This window comes from Lactuca sativa, chromosome 9 (assembly GCF_002870075.4).
Source record: "Lactuca sativa cultivar Salinas chromosome 9, Lsat_Salinas_v11, whole genome shotgun sequence".
Lineage (NCBI taxonomy): Eukaryota > Viridiplantae > Streptophyta > Magnoliopsida > Asterales > Asteraceae > Lactuca > Lactuca sativa.
This window is the reverse complement of record NC_056631.2, coordinates 167,013,164-167,032,569: the sequence shown is the minus strand read 5'-3', so window position 1 is coordinate 167,032,569 and position 19,406 is coordinate 167,013,164. Positions and strand designations below refer to the sequence as shown.

Sequence of the window (19,406 nt, the reverse complement as noted above, 5' to 3'; positions counted from 1 at the left end):
ACAAAGCTCGTCTAGTAGTGAAAGGATATTGTCAAGAGGAAGGGATTGATTATGAAGAGACTTTCGCTCCTGTAGCTAGGCTGGAATCCGTCAGAATATTCCTTGCCTATGCTGCCCACAAAAACTTTGAAGTTTTCCAAATGGACGTCAAGTGTGCATTTCTTAATGGAGAACTCAAGAAACAGTGTATGTGGAGCAACCTCCTGGGTTCGTGAACGAAAAATATCCTAATCATTGCTACATTCTGGATAAAGCTATATACGGATTGAAACAAGCTCCGAGAGCCTGGTATGAAACGCTAACTAAATTCTTAAAGATGTCTAAATTCAAACAAGGTTCGGTTGACCCAACCTTCTTTCGCAAAAAGGAAGGTAACCACCATATGATCGTTCAAATTTATGTCGACGATATCATCTTTGGCTCAACGAATCCCAGCCTAACAGCTGAATTCAGAAAGCTGATGGAGACTAAATTTGAAATGAGCTCAATGGGTCCTATTAACTTTTTCCTTGGCTTAAATATTAGACAGGGACGCGAAGGCATCTTTATCAATCAGGAAGCTTACACGAAGACTCTTCTAGCAAAGTTTGGTATGATGGGAGATTCCAAAGTCAAAGTCCCAATGGCATTCGGCACCAAGGTCACCCCATCCCTGGACAAACCGGCTGTTGATATCACGCTCTATCGACAAATGATAGGCTCACTGATGTATCTCACTGCTAGCAGGCCTGACATTATGTTTTCTGTGTGTTATTGTGCTCGATTTCAGGCAAACCCACGCGAACCTCACATGCTTGCAGTGAAGAACATTCTACGATATCTCAAGCGAACTGCCTCCTTAGGTCTATGGTATCCTTCCAACTCAGGCTTCTTCGTTCAAGCCTACTCAGATGCAGACCTTGGAGGATGTGGACTCGACAGAAAAAGCACCACTGGCGGCTGTCAATTCCTTGACGGGAAGTTGGTTAGCTGGCAATCAAAGAAACAAACGTGCGTGTCGTTGTCCACTGCCGAAGCTGAATACATATCCGCTGCATCCTGCACCTCCCAAGTGATTTGGATCCAAAGTCAACTTCGCGACTACGGACTCAATATGAAGAAGATCCCACTATATTGTGACTCTGAAAGTGCAATTAGGATCTGTCATAACCCAGTGCAACACTCTAAAACCAAACACATAGCACTGAGGTATCACTTCATCAAAGATCATGTGGAAGATGGAAACGTTGAAGTACACTTTGTTCGAACCACTGATCAACTGGCTGACGTTTTTACCAAAGCTCTTCCTGAAGCATCATTCAACAGAATTTTACAAGGGCTAGGTATGATGGAATCAGAGTCAGTACCTCAAACTACCTCTCAACCTCAAACGTAAGAAGCGAAATTGACCGATCGTTCAGGTTCGGTTGAATCATCTCACTCGCTCATCACTTCAAAGGTAGATTTCTTGGTTGTATATTTCATGTACAAAGTTGTTTCTCTTATTGTCAAAGGTATTTTCTTATTACAAGCCTAAATTCCTTGGTTTTCTAAAATTTTTCAAAACCGAAACCTACCGAAGGTTCGGGTTCGGTTTCTCAAAATTTTCCAAAACCGAAACCTACCGAAGGTTCGGGTTCGGTTTTTCAAAATTTTCTTTAACCGAAACCAACCGAACGCTCGGGTTCGGTTTTTCAAAATTTTCTTAAACCGAATCCAACCGAACGCTCGGGTTCGGTTTTTCAAAATTTTCCAAAACCGAAACCAACCGAACGCTCGGGTTCGGTTTTTCAAAACTTTTCTCAACCGAAACCAACCGAACGTTCGGGTTCGGTTACCAACTTTTCCAAAGTTTTTTTTTTAATCTTTCTAAATTTTTTTTCTTGCTTATTTTTTTCTTTTAATTTAATTTATTTTCTTTTAATTTTTTTTATATATATCAAAAACTCCAAAAATATTTTTTTTATTTGTGTGTTCGTTCGTCTATGGGGATAAAAGTTGCTGAATTAGTTAAGTGTCCCTAGAAGCATGCTGCTGTATGTGTCCCAAGCCTCATAAGATTCTAAATAATAGCCTTAATGACTTGGTATAAACAAACCTTGTCTTCCCAATTAGGCTATCACATTTATTCTAATCGTGAGCTACCTCACTCTCTTCTCACATGAGATAAGAGTTTTCTGATTGGTCCTTATTTTCGCAGCAGAGGTACTTTAATTTCTTACACCATCTCCATTACATTCGTTTCATCAACGTAACCCTTGAGACTCTCAGAAATTACCACTGAGGTTTATGGTTACACAACAACTGTGTTTATGATCTTAGTTTCGTGCCACTACGAGCTGAGTGAAACCCAAAATTCAACACTAAATTTGAATTGACGGTGAACAATTAATTTGCTCAAGTTTTCACCAAAGAATTGACGGATGTATCTTGATGAAATCTCAAAATTTTATTTTGTGTGATTCCTATGAAATTGTTAAACACCATAACATTTCTTCCCTTGGGATCCAGTTTTTAATTTTTTTGTTGAGATTTTATATTTTCCAAGCCAATTTAAAATTAATTCCTACCTACTTGTTCAACAGACTACACCGGTCTCACAAGTACTTTGTTCACTTTCTATCTTATTTCAAGATTAGGACTGTTGAATCAAAGATAAAGCCACCTTATGTAGCCTAATTAAAAGAAGCCTTTCAACATTTCTTAATAAGTGTTTGATCGTCATTCAACGGGAAACCAAATTAACATTTTAAGGTCTCTCTTGACCTTGAAGGAAGAGATTCGTGCCCGGGATCATTTGTTTCGTGTCATTATTGACATCACATTTATTCATAAAAAGAGTTGCTTTATTTCTTTTCTTTTTACACTCTTAGCACGAAAATCTTTGATTTTCCAAAAATCTGGTACTAATAATTACAGGTTGTTTTACTGAATTGGAGGTTATTTACAAGTCGTGGTCAAAAATCATCCACGTGGGAAATTAATTCAAAAGATGCCATTTAAAAGATAAGATTAAGGGTTGCTGACTCAGGCGGGAGATTAAAGGATGAAATTTCAAACGACGGTTAAAAAGGGACGCGAGCGAATTTGAAACGCCCATTCTTTTACTGACATAATGGACGCGTGTGCGAATTTCAAGCGATTTCTCTCTGGCACTTAAAGGCGCGTGTGGATTTGAAACGGTTTCTTCTGAAACGGCGCTTGTTGGAAGGCGTGTTCCTAGGAATCTGACACTCTCTCTCCTACGTGATCATCGCATGCCTTAACTATCACGCATCTGTCATTCCGGAAAACCTTTTCGTGTTTCCATAGAAGATTTGAACAGATTTTTCTCTCTCTTTACACCCATTATAAAAGGCAGTCTCCACTCCCATTTACCTCTTTACTGCATCCGAATTTCTAAGAGAGCAAAAATTCCCTAAAGCTTTTACTGTTCATCTTCTTCTTCCTACCTTCAACAATGGCAGAATCATCCTCAGTCCATGCCACCTCACACATCCTTCCCATTCGCCCTCAACAGTGTTTGGTGATTGACCTAACCCCTCAGGCGTATGATTCCTACATGTTTCCGATCATGGAGTGCCTGAAGTATTCACAAATTGCTCCTGCACTTTCTAGGGTTGAGACTGTGCCCATGGAGCTCCTATTGCAGGTGTATGCGACTGCACATTACGATAAAGCAGTCGATAGGGTGTTCTTCGAGGTTTCTGATCACAAGACCTCGATTTCAAGGCAACGATTTGGTATACTGCTAGGGTTTGCTACTGACCCTTCAAGGATTAATCCGGAGACGATTCCGATTGGGCATCTTTACAACATGTTTTACAATATGGGGTACACAGAGGTGCTCACCTCCGTCGCGAAGTTTAAAAAATCCTGCTTGCCGCCACAGTGGAACGGCATGTTCACAGTCCTCTTCAAGGGCTTATCTGAACGGAGCTCAGGATCCGATGGTTCTAGTCGACTCTTCTTGTCGATAATGTATGGCATCTACAACGGTGTCAATCTTGACTATGGGTTTGTTCTCTGGCAACAACTCATCCAGAGCCTCTCTTCTTCTTCACGACATTCTGAGGTGTTGTATGCCCGGTTCTGGACTCTCATCACAAAGTGGGCGATGGATAAGTTCGATGTCCCCACTGCTGCCGGTGCATCGATGTCTTCGATCGGTACTTTTCATACCACGAAGATTATCGTCTCCGATGCATCAAATTTCTCCTTCATTGGCTCTATTCCGGAGACCATGTACGACGATGTTCCATCTGACAGCAGGATCATCCGGACTATCAAGGAGTTCAAGCAGTCTGGACCAAGGGAGCTCACACAGGAGATGCTCAAGTCTATACACGATGCTGACAAGCCTGTTAATAGGGGCAAAAAGGCGGATAAAGGGAAGCAAGTGACCAAAGCTGCTAAAGGTCCTTCTCCCAGGAAGAGGAAACCAACCAAAGTTGCACAATCCCCGCAGCCGAAGAGGCGAAAGACTCAACCGAAGCGAAAGCTTGTCATCTCTTCGAGTGACTCAGAAGGCGAGAGTTCGGGTTCGGACGGCTCTCAAAGAGGCGAAACCCCTCCAAGAGGCAACACCCCACCCCGATCACCTACCCCAGACATGGAAATTCATGTCTCACCCATTCCCTCTCCTACTCAAACAATCCCTACTTCCATTCCCACCATAACCCCCACTACCACCATTCCTCCAACCTCTTTCCCTATACCACCACCCATTTTCACAGATACCACTACAACAACTGCAAAGGTTACAACCAACGTATCTGATACGGGGGTTCATACCGATTCAACCGAACCACCACCTCATACCGAAACTACCCATACTCAACCACCACCCGAAACTACCCCCACCAACACTCAACCTGAACCTACACATACCACCACACCCCCAGCTTCACCACCCCCAACATCTCCAGATCATGCCTCTGATGGAGATAACCCTTTCCTTGGAGGGGAAAATATGACCTTCGATTCGGTCTACTTTAGTCCGTTTCAAGTTCAAAGCAACGAAGAGGACGATGCTCCAGTAACAAAGAAGCATCTTAAGGAGCTAAATGAGAAGGTTGAATTGCTTCTTGCTTTATCCTCCAACACTCAGTCCTCTCTCTCTGAAGCTGCTCTTCAGAAGATTGTTGATGCCTTCTCCAGGGCTCAGCATGATTCCGTCGCCTCTGCCACTGCAGCAATAGACGCCTCCACAAAAGCATGTAAGGTAGCGACCGCAAAAGTTGATAAACTATTCTCTGAAGCCTCTTCCCTGTTGAAGTCCTTACAGGAGAGCGCTGATGCTACAAAGACAACTTTGGAACCAATCGTTCAACAATTGGCCAGTTTTGTCTCAACGGAGTTGCAGTCGTTCGCTACCCTTCGCCAATCCATCAGCGACGACAACTCGGCCCTTCGTGCCTCCATTGACGAGCGCCTCGCTAAACTTCAAGAGGATCTCGCTGCCGAAAACTCGTTAATGGATGTTCTTGCTAATAAAACCACCGCCCTCAAGGTCAAGAGCGCTCAGCTTTCAAACTCTCAGCAACAGATTGAAGCTCTTCGATCCGAACGGGAGGTTATCAAAACATGTGTTTCGGATGTACACTCTGCCCTATCCAACATCCTGGAAGCACACGATCTGATTCTCAATCATTCGGTGAGGCGAACCCTTGCTGAAAAACTTGCTCCTGCCCTGGACCTCCTCAGCAAAATAGAAGGGCTACCTAGTTTCGTGTCCACTCCGAAACAAGGGGGAGAAGTGAAGTCCAGATCGAACCCACCTCCTTCCTCAAAAGCTGCTCACACAACCGAACCACCTCCTACTGGTCAAACTTCGGGTTCGGGTGTGAAGGATAAAGGAAAGAAAATAGCTGAGGAAGATGATAAAGAAACCATTGCTAACTTGCTTAAATGCAAAAATAGTCGCAATGTTGAAAATGATAATATTCGTGTGGCGCGAGAAGCTGAAGAAGCCGAACGCAAGAAGAAAGAAGCCCACGATCTCCTCGAGAGGAGGAAGACTCTTTTCCCTGCGTGGACTCGGGAGAGAATGATAAAGGAGGCCATAGATACTCCTAGCATCCTATGGCTCGAACCGGTGATCTCCTTCGACTGCTATAATTCTGTCGATTCGCAGTTCGATATGCCCTTGACCCGAAAGGCGTTTATCTTCCACGCCTTCTCCAACATTTTTGAAGTCCCTCATCCTAATCCTGAGGTTGATAGGGAGTTAATCGATTTCTATCTGAAGGCTGCTCAACCACAGTACCAAACATGGAGTGCTCAGAAGATCGTTAATGTTTGGGTTTTAAAGCCATATTCCGAAGGGAGATTCATCAATGTTCGGTTCAGGGTGATTCGAGGGTCTGCAAGAACCGAACATCTTATATCCTTAGCAGATCTACCAAACCTCAACCCCCATGATTGGATTGTTCTGCATAACATCCTCTTGACGAATGAAGCTGAATATGGTCTGATTATAGACCATCTCAAAAGGATGTTAGTATGTTATATCATGGAGGTAGCCTTGATGGATCAGGAGGTAGCCACTGTCTTCAAGAAGAAACCGAAGATAGCTCCTGTTGGATCGGCCAGTGATCTCAATCAAATGAAGATGGGCAAGGTCGACACAAGGCGTAATTCGGTCATGTTCACTAGGGCAGAAGGACAGAAATGTCTCTTTGCTTTAGCGGATAAACATCTTTATACCACTGCTTGTCTAGAGCATGTGCTGTCGATCATCCGTCGGTGTAAAGAGAATGCAGTGGACGATATCAAATACTTCAACGATATGATTCAATGGTACATCAGATTCAGACAAACGATACTTGCTCTTATCTCTCGTCTGTTTCAGACTGTAAAGAAAAAGGTACCTGCCGCTACTGCTGGCCCAAGTAACAAGTAAAGATCTCGCTCCAATTGACGCAAAGGGGGAGATTGTTGGGTTGAAGATTTGTTTAAGTATTGCGTCATTGGGCTCGGCTATTAGTCCAATTATTTTGTACTCCGGTTTGGGCCTGTCCAACCGTGAGCCTGTTAGGTTTATTATATAACAATATGCTTGCATGCATATTAGGTTAACGATCTAGAATACAAGATAGAGAATTACAATAACTTTGATTTTCTTTATCGTTCCTGTAAACCTTCTAACCCTCTACAGTTGATGTTCTTGATCGAGCTCTTCTGAGGGTTGTTTTATAATCATTCGACACGTTTGATTCATTCTTGAGTTGTTTATTGCTTTCGTGTTCTTGCTGTTTAATCTTTATTTTACCTGTTTGAGATCTAATCGATCTTCAAGATTAAGTTTTAATCTCATCAACGAGCATCAAAAAGCATAGCAAGACCGGTTTCAATAATGTGGCGGTGCTTACGTTCTGCACGTCCGTTTTGTTGGGGAGTGTAAGGACAAGATAATTGATGGAAAGTACCATTTTCTGCGAATATTTGACGAACTGTATTATTAACAAATTCAGTACCTCCATCACTCTAAAATACTTTAATTTTCTGGAGAATTGAGTTTGCACAAGCTTGATAAATGTAGGTAAAACAACATATGTAACATTCGGTTTCCCAGGTATTATATTTTGCTCTTTTATTTTTGGGTGTTGAGGGGAGACTCAGCGAGTTGGCGTCTAGACTCGCCGAGTATGGTCGCGAATTCGTATGCGAGTTCATAGCTGGACTCGGCGAGTTCATGAGTGGACTCAGCGAGTCCACGCTGTTTAATGAAACCCTAATTTCCAGGGTTTTAGACCTATTTAAAGGGTCTTAGGCCCGTCATTTGCGGCCACCAACCCCCAGAGAGAAACCCTAAGAGATCTAGAGCGTTTGTGAGGAAGAAAAGGCCATTCTTGATCCTTTTGTGGGTGTTATTGCAAGAAGGAAGTGACCAAGGCAAGGGGAGGCTAAAGGAGGTGCGATTTTGGTGGTTTTGAGCTCATAGAGATTGTATTGAGGTATTATTCTCAGACCTTCTTCAGTTTTTGGTGCTGATTCTTAGTGTTAGGGTTTTCTAACCCTTTTAGAGGTTGATTAAGTGGAACATTTTGTCCCTTCTCGAGTTTGTGTTCTGGATCTGGACCCAAAGAGGTCCAGAGGCCATAACCCTTGGAGCTTTACGAGTCTTTTTGGGAGCCATGAGTTTGGGATGTCATTTTTGGAGCTAAATCACCATTTTGAACCATTTAGATGTTATATGAATGCCAAGGCCAGATCTATGATTGTATGGAACAGATCTGACCTCAGGAGTTGTATAGAGTTTGTGCATGGCATGAACTCGCCGAGTCCGAAGAACAGACTCGGCGAGTAGTATGCAGGTTGCCCATTAATCACTCAGTGAGTGGACTTACCGAGTTGGGGAATAACTCGGTGAGTTAGGGAGAGTCAGGGGAGTCTGAGTTCAAAGTGGAACTCGCCGAGTTGCTCTTGAGACTCGGCGAGTTGAGTCGGGGTGGCCCCGCGATTCATGCTAGGTGGAACTCGTCGAGTCAGGGGAAGTACTCGACGTGCCAAGAGAAGGTCTAAGAGAGAGTCAGTGGACACGTGTAGACTCGCCGAGTCGCCCTAGTGCACTCGATGAGTCGGGTTAAAGTTGGACCGTTGACCTTGTTGAATTTTAGTGTTGAGTACAGTTGTATTTATGAGAGTATTTACTTTATGTGATTAGGCGGAGGCTAGATCACATTTCTACCGAGTCAGACACTTACCGAGACATCGAGGTGAGTCTTCTCACTATACGTTACCTAGAGTGGTATATTGTGTAGACCAGAGGGTCTTATGTGTTATGTATAAGATTATGTGCTATGTGTTATATGTATTCTGTATGATGTTATAGACCGGACCGAAGGGTCCAATGATATAGACCGGGTCGGAGGGCCCAACGAGCTATGACCGGACCAGAGGGTCCAACGAGCTATGGGACTGGAGGGTCCCGCTGAGACACATCGACCGAAAGGTCGTATTATAGCCTCGAGTGGCGTATATGTTGTATGCGGTATTTTGGGGAAACTCACTAAGCATTTATGCTTACAGTTGTTGTGTTATGTGTTTCAGGTACTAGTGATGAGCGCGGGAAGGCGCCGACATGATTCATACACACTTATGGAGATTATGTTTGAGATTCTGGGGAGATGTTTTGTGATGATAACAATTTATACAATATGTTTTGACAATATTTATGAGTAAATGTATGTTTTAAAAATGAAAAATTGTTTTGAAAATTTACGTTGTTACAACATAGAAACCAGATTTTGCCTTTAAAGGATAGAACCATGTGAACCGTGAATGGTCATCTACAAAAATGACATAATATCGATAGCCATCAGATAAAGCCGGAGCTGGTCCCCATAATTCACAATGTATTAAATCTAAAGGATGCGATGAACGTTTAGGATTTAATTCAAAAGATAATCTTTGACTTTTAGAAAGTTGACAAGGTTCGCACACAATAGGTTTTGGTAACAAAGAAGTAACATGTAAAAAACCTCGTTTATGTAAACTAGAAATAATGTCAAAAGAAATATGTCCTAAACGACTATGTCATAGTTCAAAAGAAGCTTTATTAGAAACACCGGAAACTGCCACCAACGTTGTGGGACCATCTCTAAGAACGTAGAATCCATCTTCACATTGTCCTTGAGCTATCACCTGCTTGCTTTTCATGTCCTGAATATGAAAGAAAGGTTGAGAAAAAAGGACATCAACCGGGTGATCCATGGTGAGTTTACTGATGGATACCAGGTTCTTGGTTAAACTAGGAATAACCAAGACATCTTGTAATGAAAAAAATTTAGCAACCATAGAAGTACCCATATGAGAAACAGGAAGTTTATTTCCATTACCAAAAACAACGTGCATATTACTGGAATATGGAGCCGATGGATTGACATTATTGATGGAAGGAGTCATGTGTGCAGTTGCTCCCGAATCAACATACCAATCTGGATGACCTTGGTTCACATGACACTGGGAATGAAAAGCCTGGGCCAGGTTTGCATCTGATGGGATGGCAGAGTTGGTTGCATAAGTGTGAAGACTTGGACAAGAGGAGGCATAATGCCTATTTATACGACACGGTTGACAATGAGGAGGACGTCTGCCCCCCAAGTCCTCTTCCTCCACCACGAGAATAGTTTGATGACCTTCCTTTATTATTATTATAACGAGACTCAGGGATAAACGCAACAGTAGGGGCAGCGAAACCATGCATAGATTGTAGGAAAATCTCATGATTTTCTGCCTAGGACAATAAATCTCGAAAAAATGGAGATGGCTTGGAAGTTCGAATGGCTATAGAGAAGGTCTCAAACGAAATAATATAGTCACGAAAAGATGCAGATGGCCTGGAAGTTCGAATGGCTATTAGATAATTATGTCATTTATTACCAGTTTTAAGTAGAAATAAGCAGTGTACCTAGTCACTAAATAATATAGTTTAAGGTAAGAAAAGGTTGTCGAAAACTTGGAGAACAAGTATGATTCCACAATAAAAACATATACTACTAATTAAACTAGAAAAATACTATAAAATATGGGGTTTTCTGATATTAAAGTTCATAAACTTCTAACATCAACTTTTAACACTATTAGAAAAACAGCCTTTTACGATGCTCATTGCACGTCATAAAAGGCTCAGACGACGCGCAAATGCGCGTCAAGGAAGGCCCTGTCACAAAGAGAGACGACGCGCATTTACGACGCGCAATTACGACGCACGTTTACAACACGCAATGTGTATCAAAAAAGGCCCTGTCATAAAGGAAGACGATACACATTCGCGTGTCGTAACCTTACGACGCGCGTGTTAATGACACGCATTGCGTATCAAGAATGCCCCTGTCAAGAAAGGCCATGTCATAAATGAAGATGACACACATTTTTGCGTATCATAATTTTAAATGTTTAAAAAAAATATTATTTATAGATTTACTTATTTTCAAATTAAATTTGTATTTGATGTTTCATAATAGAAAATAAAATATCATATACAAAAAATAGAATCCATTGAATAAGTTTAATGTCATACAAATAATCGTTCGAATGACTAAGGGGATATGATTGTACGTTGTTGTTAAGAAAATGGAAGTATATTGTTATAGTTAGAAAATAAATGAGAGTATAATGCGCTACGTTTGGTTCCTCTCATATAGTTTCCATCTTCAAGATTGCTATCCAATAAGCTTTTAGTATTCGCATGTATAAATTCCATTGCAAAATGCACACTTGAGAGCTCACGTCCAGGAACAGGAAGGTCTCGTGGCTTTGTTGCCCCCACTACTAAAATAACCGCATCATTCTCTTCACGAAGGAGTTCAATTGAGTACACCGGATCGCTTCCTATTTCCAGGACAGAGGAACTGCAAAATAGATAAGAGGGTATTTATGTCTTTTTGCAAGTTTCTTGATATAATGAAGAAACAATCTAATATTTTTATAAACTAAGGAAATGCTCAAAATAGACAAGACTGAATAAGCCTTTTAAGGCAATTTTCAACGATGAAAGTGAAGAGGGTATTTACGTGTTTTTGGGTGGAATAAAATATTGCAACTAGATATTTGAAACTTTCCTTACACAAATCATTCAAAGATGGTCACCTGAAATTGGAGCCACTCCAATATTTGAATACAAGAGAGGTGTCAATTACTCTTGTGTGAACTGTCTTCAATACTGCATACAAAAGTTACACAAGGGCAAATTCGTAAAAAGTCCAACTTTCTCAATTAAGTCAAAAAGAAACACTCATATTATGGAATGATACTATGCCCAATCAAAATTGTTCCTCTTGATAGCAACTTCTTCATGGAATCCTAATGAAAACACATCACGTTTAGGGACAAAATTGTAAACTACCAAATAGTTTCCAATTTTAATACAAGTGACTCGGGCTCATCAATGGTGAAAGATTCTATCATAAAAAAATAAATAAATAAATAAAATAAATAAAGAAAACTTGTTTTCTACATTTTGTTGATAACAGTCAGGGACAAAATCGTAAACTACTAAAACAATCAATCCGATTCATTTCAGAACTTTGTTGGCTTATCTGTTCTTGATGGATATATAGCATGTGGATCTGAATCCAATGAGGTATTATTATTCTTCATCCTTAAGGTCATGTCTTGGATGCAAATACTAAATACTTATTTTATCATGCTGTATTAAAAAAATAAAAAGACACAGGTACATTTGTACAAAAGAGAAAAAATCCTTTGAGCCATTACAATCACTATGTTCCAGTTCGTATAAGTTGCGATTTGATGACATTGGTAGTTGCTTCAATGTGAGTGCATTATAACAGATACTTGGAAGATCGAGTGAACCATCATATTCCGAAACTGCCCCTGTTTGCCCAGGTCTTATTTCTTTTCCATTCTGTCATTTCTGTTACATTGTAATTTCTACCAATATATATAAAAATGTTTCTTTGGTTGCCATTTATACCCTTATAAGAGAAGATGGAACAAAAGGATGTCCAGTTTCTGCTTCAACTGAACCAATAACTATTGGTAAGCCAAATTAATTTTATGAATTTTTAGTGGTGATCTTTTCCTAAATTTATTTTACACCATATCTACGTGCAGAACCTGATGTTCTTAAATAAGGTATCTGGTAGGGAATTTCAATATGTAAAAAAAACGTGAAGTCGCTAGTTTATTTGTATCCTTTCACATGATGTTATTCTCTGCTATCAAAATGATTTAGGAAGTTACCTTTACAGCTGAGAGAACAAGTTTATCATGTATTTCTGGCCACTTTGTAAGATCCCGCCGAACATTTGAGATCGTAGGAATATTAGATATTTGTGAGTCATCTGCACATCATATACACAAACTACTCCAGTTATAACCATCAAACAAATTAGAACTTTGAACAGGTTTTGAAATATACATAAGCATGAAAAATATCATAAATCCGTAACATGTCTATATAAGCACAATTTTGTTAATTTGTATAATTTAGTTCCAAATTTCTAGAACATTTCCTACCTAGCATTTGACAAGATCACATATTCCACGTACTACACCACGATGCCTTGCCAAGAATAAAAAGAGATATAGAATATTCAGAGTTAAATTAAACAACAACAACAACCACAACAACAACAAAAATAATAATAATAATAATAAAATAATGGACTTAGTGCTCTCTCTATTGCTAATTTTTAGCATTTAAACCAGTTAAACATGACTAGTTCCATGTGCATATCGCTTACGAACCACAAAATATATTTTCACATGAAAAAATAAAAACAGCAGCCTTAGTAGGAGAAAAGATATTGAAATACAATTAGATGTATGTTAGAAGACCATAATAAACTAGCCCAACACAAAAGAAGTTAATGTACATGCATCAAGTAGAGTAAAGATTAAATCAGATATAGTGACACAAAGCAAAAGATGAATCACCTTTTCGAACTTGATTGTAACATCCCTCAAACATTTCCATCCACTAACTTTAAATGCCACTGATGCTTTCATAACCCGACTCAAAGTCCAATCCACAAACTTGGAAGCAGATCTGTAATAAGAGGTTTAGTTAAGTTCTCTGGAACTTGTAGTTACATTGATGCATTATAATGAATGCCTTTCTAAACAAAGCATAATTAAACATAAGACTATGAGATCCAGTTACAGCGCATTCCACCATTAAAGAGGTCTGGTTTTGCAAGCTAACCAGTTTACCGTACACTCAAACTTGATTATTGCGACTTCCTATCGCACTAATCAGTTTATATGCACCTCCACATACCAATAACATGAGAAAAAAAAAATCTAAGGAGAGAACGGGTTACATGATATGTGGTTCTATTTGTAAGAGTAATCTCCCAATATATCCAAAATATCAAAAAATAAAGTACCCGCACCCCCACTTAAAAAGTTAGAGACTAAAACTGCAATGATCTGAATTTTTCCATTCGTAAACCACCAACTGATAAATATAGTATTTTTTGGAATGTAAGGGTAAATTGGTCATTTAGACTCATTCAGACGGTTTATTCAGTCTAGAAAAAAGAAACACACCTTGTGTATACATCGGTTTATCAATATAAGCATCATTACAGATTCAGCTACTTTACCCATACAGGACTTGATGAAAAATAAAACAAGAAACAACCCCTATGATGACAGTGGTAAAATACATAGAAAATACCTTAAATTGAAGGGCGCGTTCCTCTTTGTTTGGTCCAATGTCCACATCTGCTGAAGTTGAAGCACTTGGTTTCTTTGATCAGATGGTAGCTTATTAACTTGATCTGGTGTCAGACTCATTACTTGCTGAAGTAATGCCTTCTCCATATCTAGAATTAACTGCACACATGCAAAAGGTAAAGGTGTTTGATGGTAAAAAAAAAAAAAGTCAAACACGTTATCATCTTTAAACAGGGTTAAATGCTTGCATTCATTTCTCATATTCTTCTTTTTATTAACAAATGTTTCAGGTTACATATTTTTTTATTATCAGTAAAGAAAGAAAAACATGTTATTATAAAATAAAAAATAAAGCACATTGTGTATATACTAGTAGCCAGAGTAAGGCATGTTGCTATTTTTGGCAAACTTGTAATTAAATATATGACTTATGAGACCACATCAAACAAAATTAAACATACCTGAATCGCAAAACAGATAATGGGGGCATGAGACCTTGTTGTAAATCTAGAATACACATCAATATTGAGCTGAAATAAAAGTCCATTAACAAAATTCAAAACCAAACTAGGTTCTAGCTAGATGCAATTGCCAAGGATAATTTTAGCCAGACTTCTGAAACATCTATTAGACTGTAAAAAAAGAAAAAGATGGTGTTACCGTTTTGTTTGCACAGCCACAACTAACCTAATATTACATGTATTGTTACAATAAGTCATTATAGATGATTTATTACTTGACACGGATCTCTGGATCAACAAAATTTTGTCAGTTACCTACAATAATATTAACAGCAAAACTTTATTATGTATCAGAACTACCTTCCATATATATAGGGAAGTTTAAACACAACAAGGGACTCGCTGATTACCCGTATGTAGACGTATGGGTAGACCTGGATACCATTAGGGGTCTCATTATATGTTGTAATTGTCATTTTGAAAACAGGGTGATTCATATCAGAGGCTTCTTCGGGTGCCAAAAGCACACACATATATGTCAAAGGAAGTTAGTTGTCAAGCTTCAGATGGTCGAGTATCAACTTGAACCTGCTTGTGGTCCCACTATCATAACCAGTTGAATAAGATACAAAAACCCTCTCCAGGTAAAAGTACGCAAGCTCTTTTGGTCTATGGTCCACAAGAGAAACCCCAACGACTCCCAGTTCAACGATGATCTACAAAGGAGCTGTTGTTTTACAAATAACGCAGAAGAAATGTGGAATAAAATACAAGTAGGCTTCTTGAATTATTCTTCATGTTCATAAATATACAAAGTTATGTGATGTGTGTACCTAATAGGGAAATCCCAGTCTCATAACTCCCATTGAGTTTGATTCTTGAAAGAAACCCCCAAATATATTGCCTTAGTTGTTGTACATTTGGAGATAGGATACAGTCAGGAACAAGATCTCATTATTAAAGTAGCCTGGAACAGAAACACCACAGAAGCATTTCGTCGAACACTTTAGAGGCAGCAAAAAAATAAAGTTAGGAGCGAAGCATACCTTTAACTTTCCTCTTCCCCAGCTCCATTCCAACCTTTTCCAAACCACCTTCATATTGCTCCTCGATCATCTTATTCATCGCCTCCTCCAACCACCATCCTTCACCGCCTCCTCCGATTTTCATGGACCTGATCCGCTACTCCAGCCTCCGAGCGGAGCCCTCGAGTCGATCAAACCACTCGGTGGTCTCAAATCTCACATGATGCACGTCAGCAAGGACTTGAGCCTGAAGAGGGCTCTATAAGAACCTTGATATCTTCTTCTCGACCTTCTCCATCTTCCGCAACAACTATACGTGTTGGGGTTAACTCCATGTCGGAGTAGTTGATCTGAGATACCAGCTTGGTTGTTTTATTCCTTAAGGATAAAGTAGTGGTGGAGGCGGATTAGGGTTTACAGAGAAAAGGAGAAGGAGAGAGTGAGAAGCGGGGTTTTAATTTTATTGGGTTTTAACTTTTTTTGGGGATTTCATGCCTGAGTAGTTGATCTGAGATACCAGCTTGGTTGTGTTATTCCTTAAGGATAAAGTAGTGGTGGAGGCGGATTAGGGTTTGTAGAGAAAAGGAGAAGGAGAGAGTGAGAAGCGGGATTTTTTTGGGTTTTAATTCCCCCCCCCCCCCCCTCCCCTTACTAAACGCGCGTTCATTAAAATTATAAAGCGACATGCATAGAGGTCACGCATTTAAGATGTAGCGCCCTCCGTGTTTTTAATTTTTTTATTATGACAATAATTTAAGGGCACTTAATAATGCGCCCCCTAAATCCTTAAATTTTTTGAAGAGATGACACTTTTTTAATGTCACTCTCATTTGCGTAACATAAATCAATGAGTGTTGTGGTTTGCGCGTCGTAAAAGGGTCTTTTTCTTGTAGTGTAATAATCTTGTAGCAAACAATTATTTAAACTAAACAGAACAAAACAGATAATGAATTAAAGTAGAATATAAATAGTACTTCCGTTTAGATTCGATTCACATTTCCCCTATGGTTGATTTCGTTACAGTGAAATTGATTTATAAGTTGGTTCCCGAATTTTATAATGACTAGTTATCTTGATTGGATTATCTAGTACTAATAATTAATTAATAACTAGCACAATGATCATAGAATTAGTTAACACCCATACTAAAAAGTAAATGATCAATCAAATATAAATAATAACCAAACTATATTAGATCCGAAATCATTGAAATCAACACATGGTCTTGAGGTTTATCTACTATAAACAAATGTAAAGAGTTTTGAGCGCATAACTAAAGTAGAAACATAGATAAAAACGAAGTAAACTCTGTTAAACACGATTAAATGCAATTAACTCTCGATCTCTTCGAATCTTGCTCCAATATTGATCTCTTTGAATCTTGATCCAATATCGATCTCTAGTCTCCAAAGGGTTTTTGAGGGTTCTTTGGTCTTCAAAGTTCGAATAATAATCGTTGTATATCCTTCAGATAATGAATGAGGTTATTATCACGTCGTGGTGAGGTGATTATCACGTCGTGGTGGCGACTGCTTCGCATACCTTCCAAGTAATCATTATTGGACTCTATCCGGTATTCATATCGATCATGACACATCATCGTGCCATGGCAAAGGTGTTATCGTGCCGTGGTGTTCTCTGTAGTTGATTTTTTCTCTTTGATGAATGTATTCGGTTCTCCAACTTCCAGCATAACATTTCAGCTCATTTTCTTCCATGCATGTCTTTGCTACTATAAAATAAGATTTAGACATTATAAGTATCCAATATCTTCGGTTATGACTAAAATATCACTAAAAATACTAAGATATCACATAAATTATATGACTATATATGGTGATATCAAGGAGTTACCACAAAATTTCAAAATTGTACGTAACTTATATCATAACCATATTTTTGAATGGGATAGTTTTTCTTATACCGAGTAATAATCAAATTAAACCTCTTTCCCACTTCATGTGCTCTCGTGTATATAATAAAACCCCAGCCGTGCAACACCAAGAATTATGAGAATGAGGAACACATTTCCAGCCACCACAACAATGACAATAGTTTTCTTGCTTTTGTCATCAATTGGAGGATTCAGGTCTAAATAGTAAATAACAACAATGTCATTATAAACTTAATTAGCAGTAAAACGGAAGATTAAAGTAGGAACAATAACATACCACACACCATAGAAATAGATGATATTAAAGGGCCATATGATCCTCTACTTGGGACTGCTGTTGTAGCTTTTCGAGCATATTGGAAACGAATTTCTAATGTTATGTTACTGACATTGACGTTTTTATTTCTTTTTTTAGGGCCTTATCAACCCTACCCACTTCAACCGTTATGTCAAAATTCCTCAATATACTTGCCCCCTACAAAAAGGGAAAAAAGGAAACGAAAAACTAGCTAAGGCACTTGCTAAGGTCTCTACATTGAATCAAAGATCGGAATTAACTTGGTGCTTATGCGATGGAAAAAAAAATTCAATCTAAACAACACATGTGGGTATAAGATTACATTTTCTCCAGATCTAGTCCTTTTAGATATGGTATATCACCTTCCAAATTGTTGAAACTGAGATCTCTTTGAGTGAATATAGATGGAGAAAGAGTATATCAGAATGTTTGAACAACCACTGAAGATAATCACAAAGAAATGCTCAAGATGATGCTAATGGATATAGTCTAAAATAGGCTTCATTTAATCAAGAAACGGAAGAGGGAGAATTATTACAGATGCCTTAATTTGGACATTTCTGATATAGAATCAGAAATCCTCCAGCATCTCAATATCCTGCAATTTCGCCCAAATTTCTTGAAGATATAAAAATCCAATCTTGAAATTTATCAACTTTTTAATAGATTTCTAAACCGTATGATGACTTACAATATTTCCATGTTTGTCATGCTACTTAGGTTCAGAAACTGAGAAGTATTTCCATTTAAATCACTGATGTAATGTAACTTTGCTAGAGACGATGGAAGAACACTCTCAAGATCCTGTCCTTTGAGAGATCTGTTCATATATAAAGCAAGTTTTGATCCCTTCAATTTTATCTTTATACAAAAATTACACGTTTGCTAATTAATAGCCACTACAAAATTAAATAAAAAATGAAATCATAGAACTTACATGGCAACGACATGACAAACACCGCCAGGGTATGAGCAAACATAGACAACAGTGATGTTATACTTATACAGATGCATTTCACTATTCCAGTTGGGATTCCCATCGCATGGGTTTAGCCTAAAATCAAAGTCATTTTTCCCCATTTGTTTGGCTATTTCCTCAAGTGTCCTATTCACTGCAGGATAAGATCAAACAATCTCGTTGAGTTATTCTTCGCAAATACATATCGAATAACTCAGAATCTTGAAAAAGAAAAGAAACGAAACATACAACAAAAGAATTGCCTTTGCCATTCATCAAAAGGAACTTCTTCCGCTTCATCAACTCTGTTTATTCCGTTAACCAGCCGTGACATATAAAACATGCTGCATATGCACAATCTTCTGTCTATTTAAAAGCAAGGTATGATCTAATTGATGCATCATTAATTATAACTCACCAGCACAAGACAAAAGATGGCAGGAAATTCAAATCCAAAGTACACTGCCGCAAATTTATTGTAGAAACATAAAAAACAGATGGTCTGCCATGCTGCGTGCTATCTTCCTTTCACCTAAAACATCATCCCAATAAATGTATTATAATAGTACTATGAAGGAAACAAAGACAAGATGAAGGATATAGCTAAGCTGCCTACGATTACCGATTACATTCACAAATT

The 19,406-nt window shown here is 38.8% G+C and overlaps 1 protein-coding gene across 3 annotated transcripts; it reads right to left on the bottom strand.

Moving 5' to 3' along the window:
* Nucleotides 1-16,785: 16,785 nt before the first annotated feature.
* On the bottom strand, nucleotides 16,786-19,155 carry LOC111912695 (probable LRR receptor-like serine/threonine-protein kinase At1g07650). Of its 3 annotated transcripts, none has more exons than XR_008226378.1 (5): nucleotides 19,016-19,155; nucleotides 18,746-18,920; nucleotides 18,500-18,628; nucleotides 17,541-18,406; nucleotides 16,786-17,348 (listed from the first exon to the last, which is right to left on the bottom strand). XR_008226378.1 is itself a non-coding variant. In XM_042898467.2 (4 exons), the coding sequence occupies exons 1-4, from the start codon at nucleotides 19,107-19,109 to the stop codon at nucleotides 18,343-18,345; spliced, it is 462 nt and encodes a 153-aa protein (XP_042754401.2). In that variant the 5' UTR covers nucleotides 19,110-19,155; the 3' UTR covers nucleotides 16,786-18,342. The 3 variants fall into 3 exon arrangements, 1 of the variants encoding a protein (XP_042754401.2); XR_008226377.1 differs by having other exon boundaries at nucleotides 16,786-17,707; nucleotides 17,788-18,406; XM_042898467.2 differs by having other exon boundaries at nucleotides 16,786-18,406.
* Nucleotides 19,156-19,406: the final 251 nt, after the last annotated feature.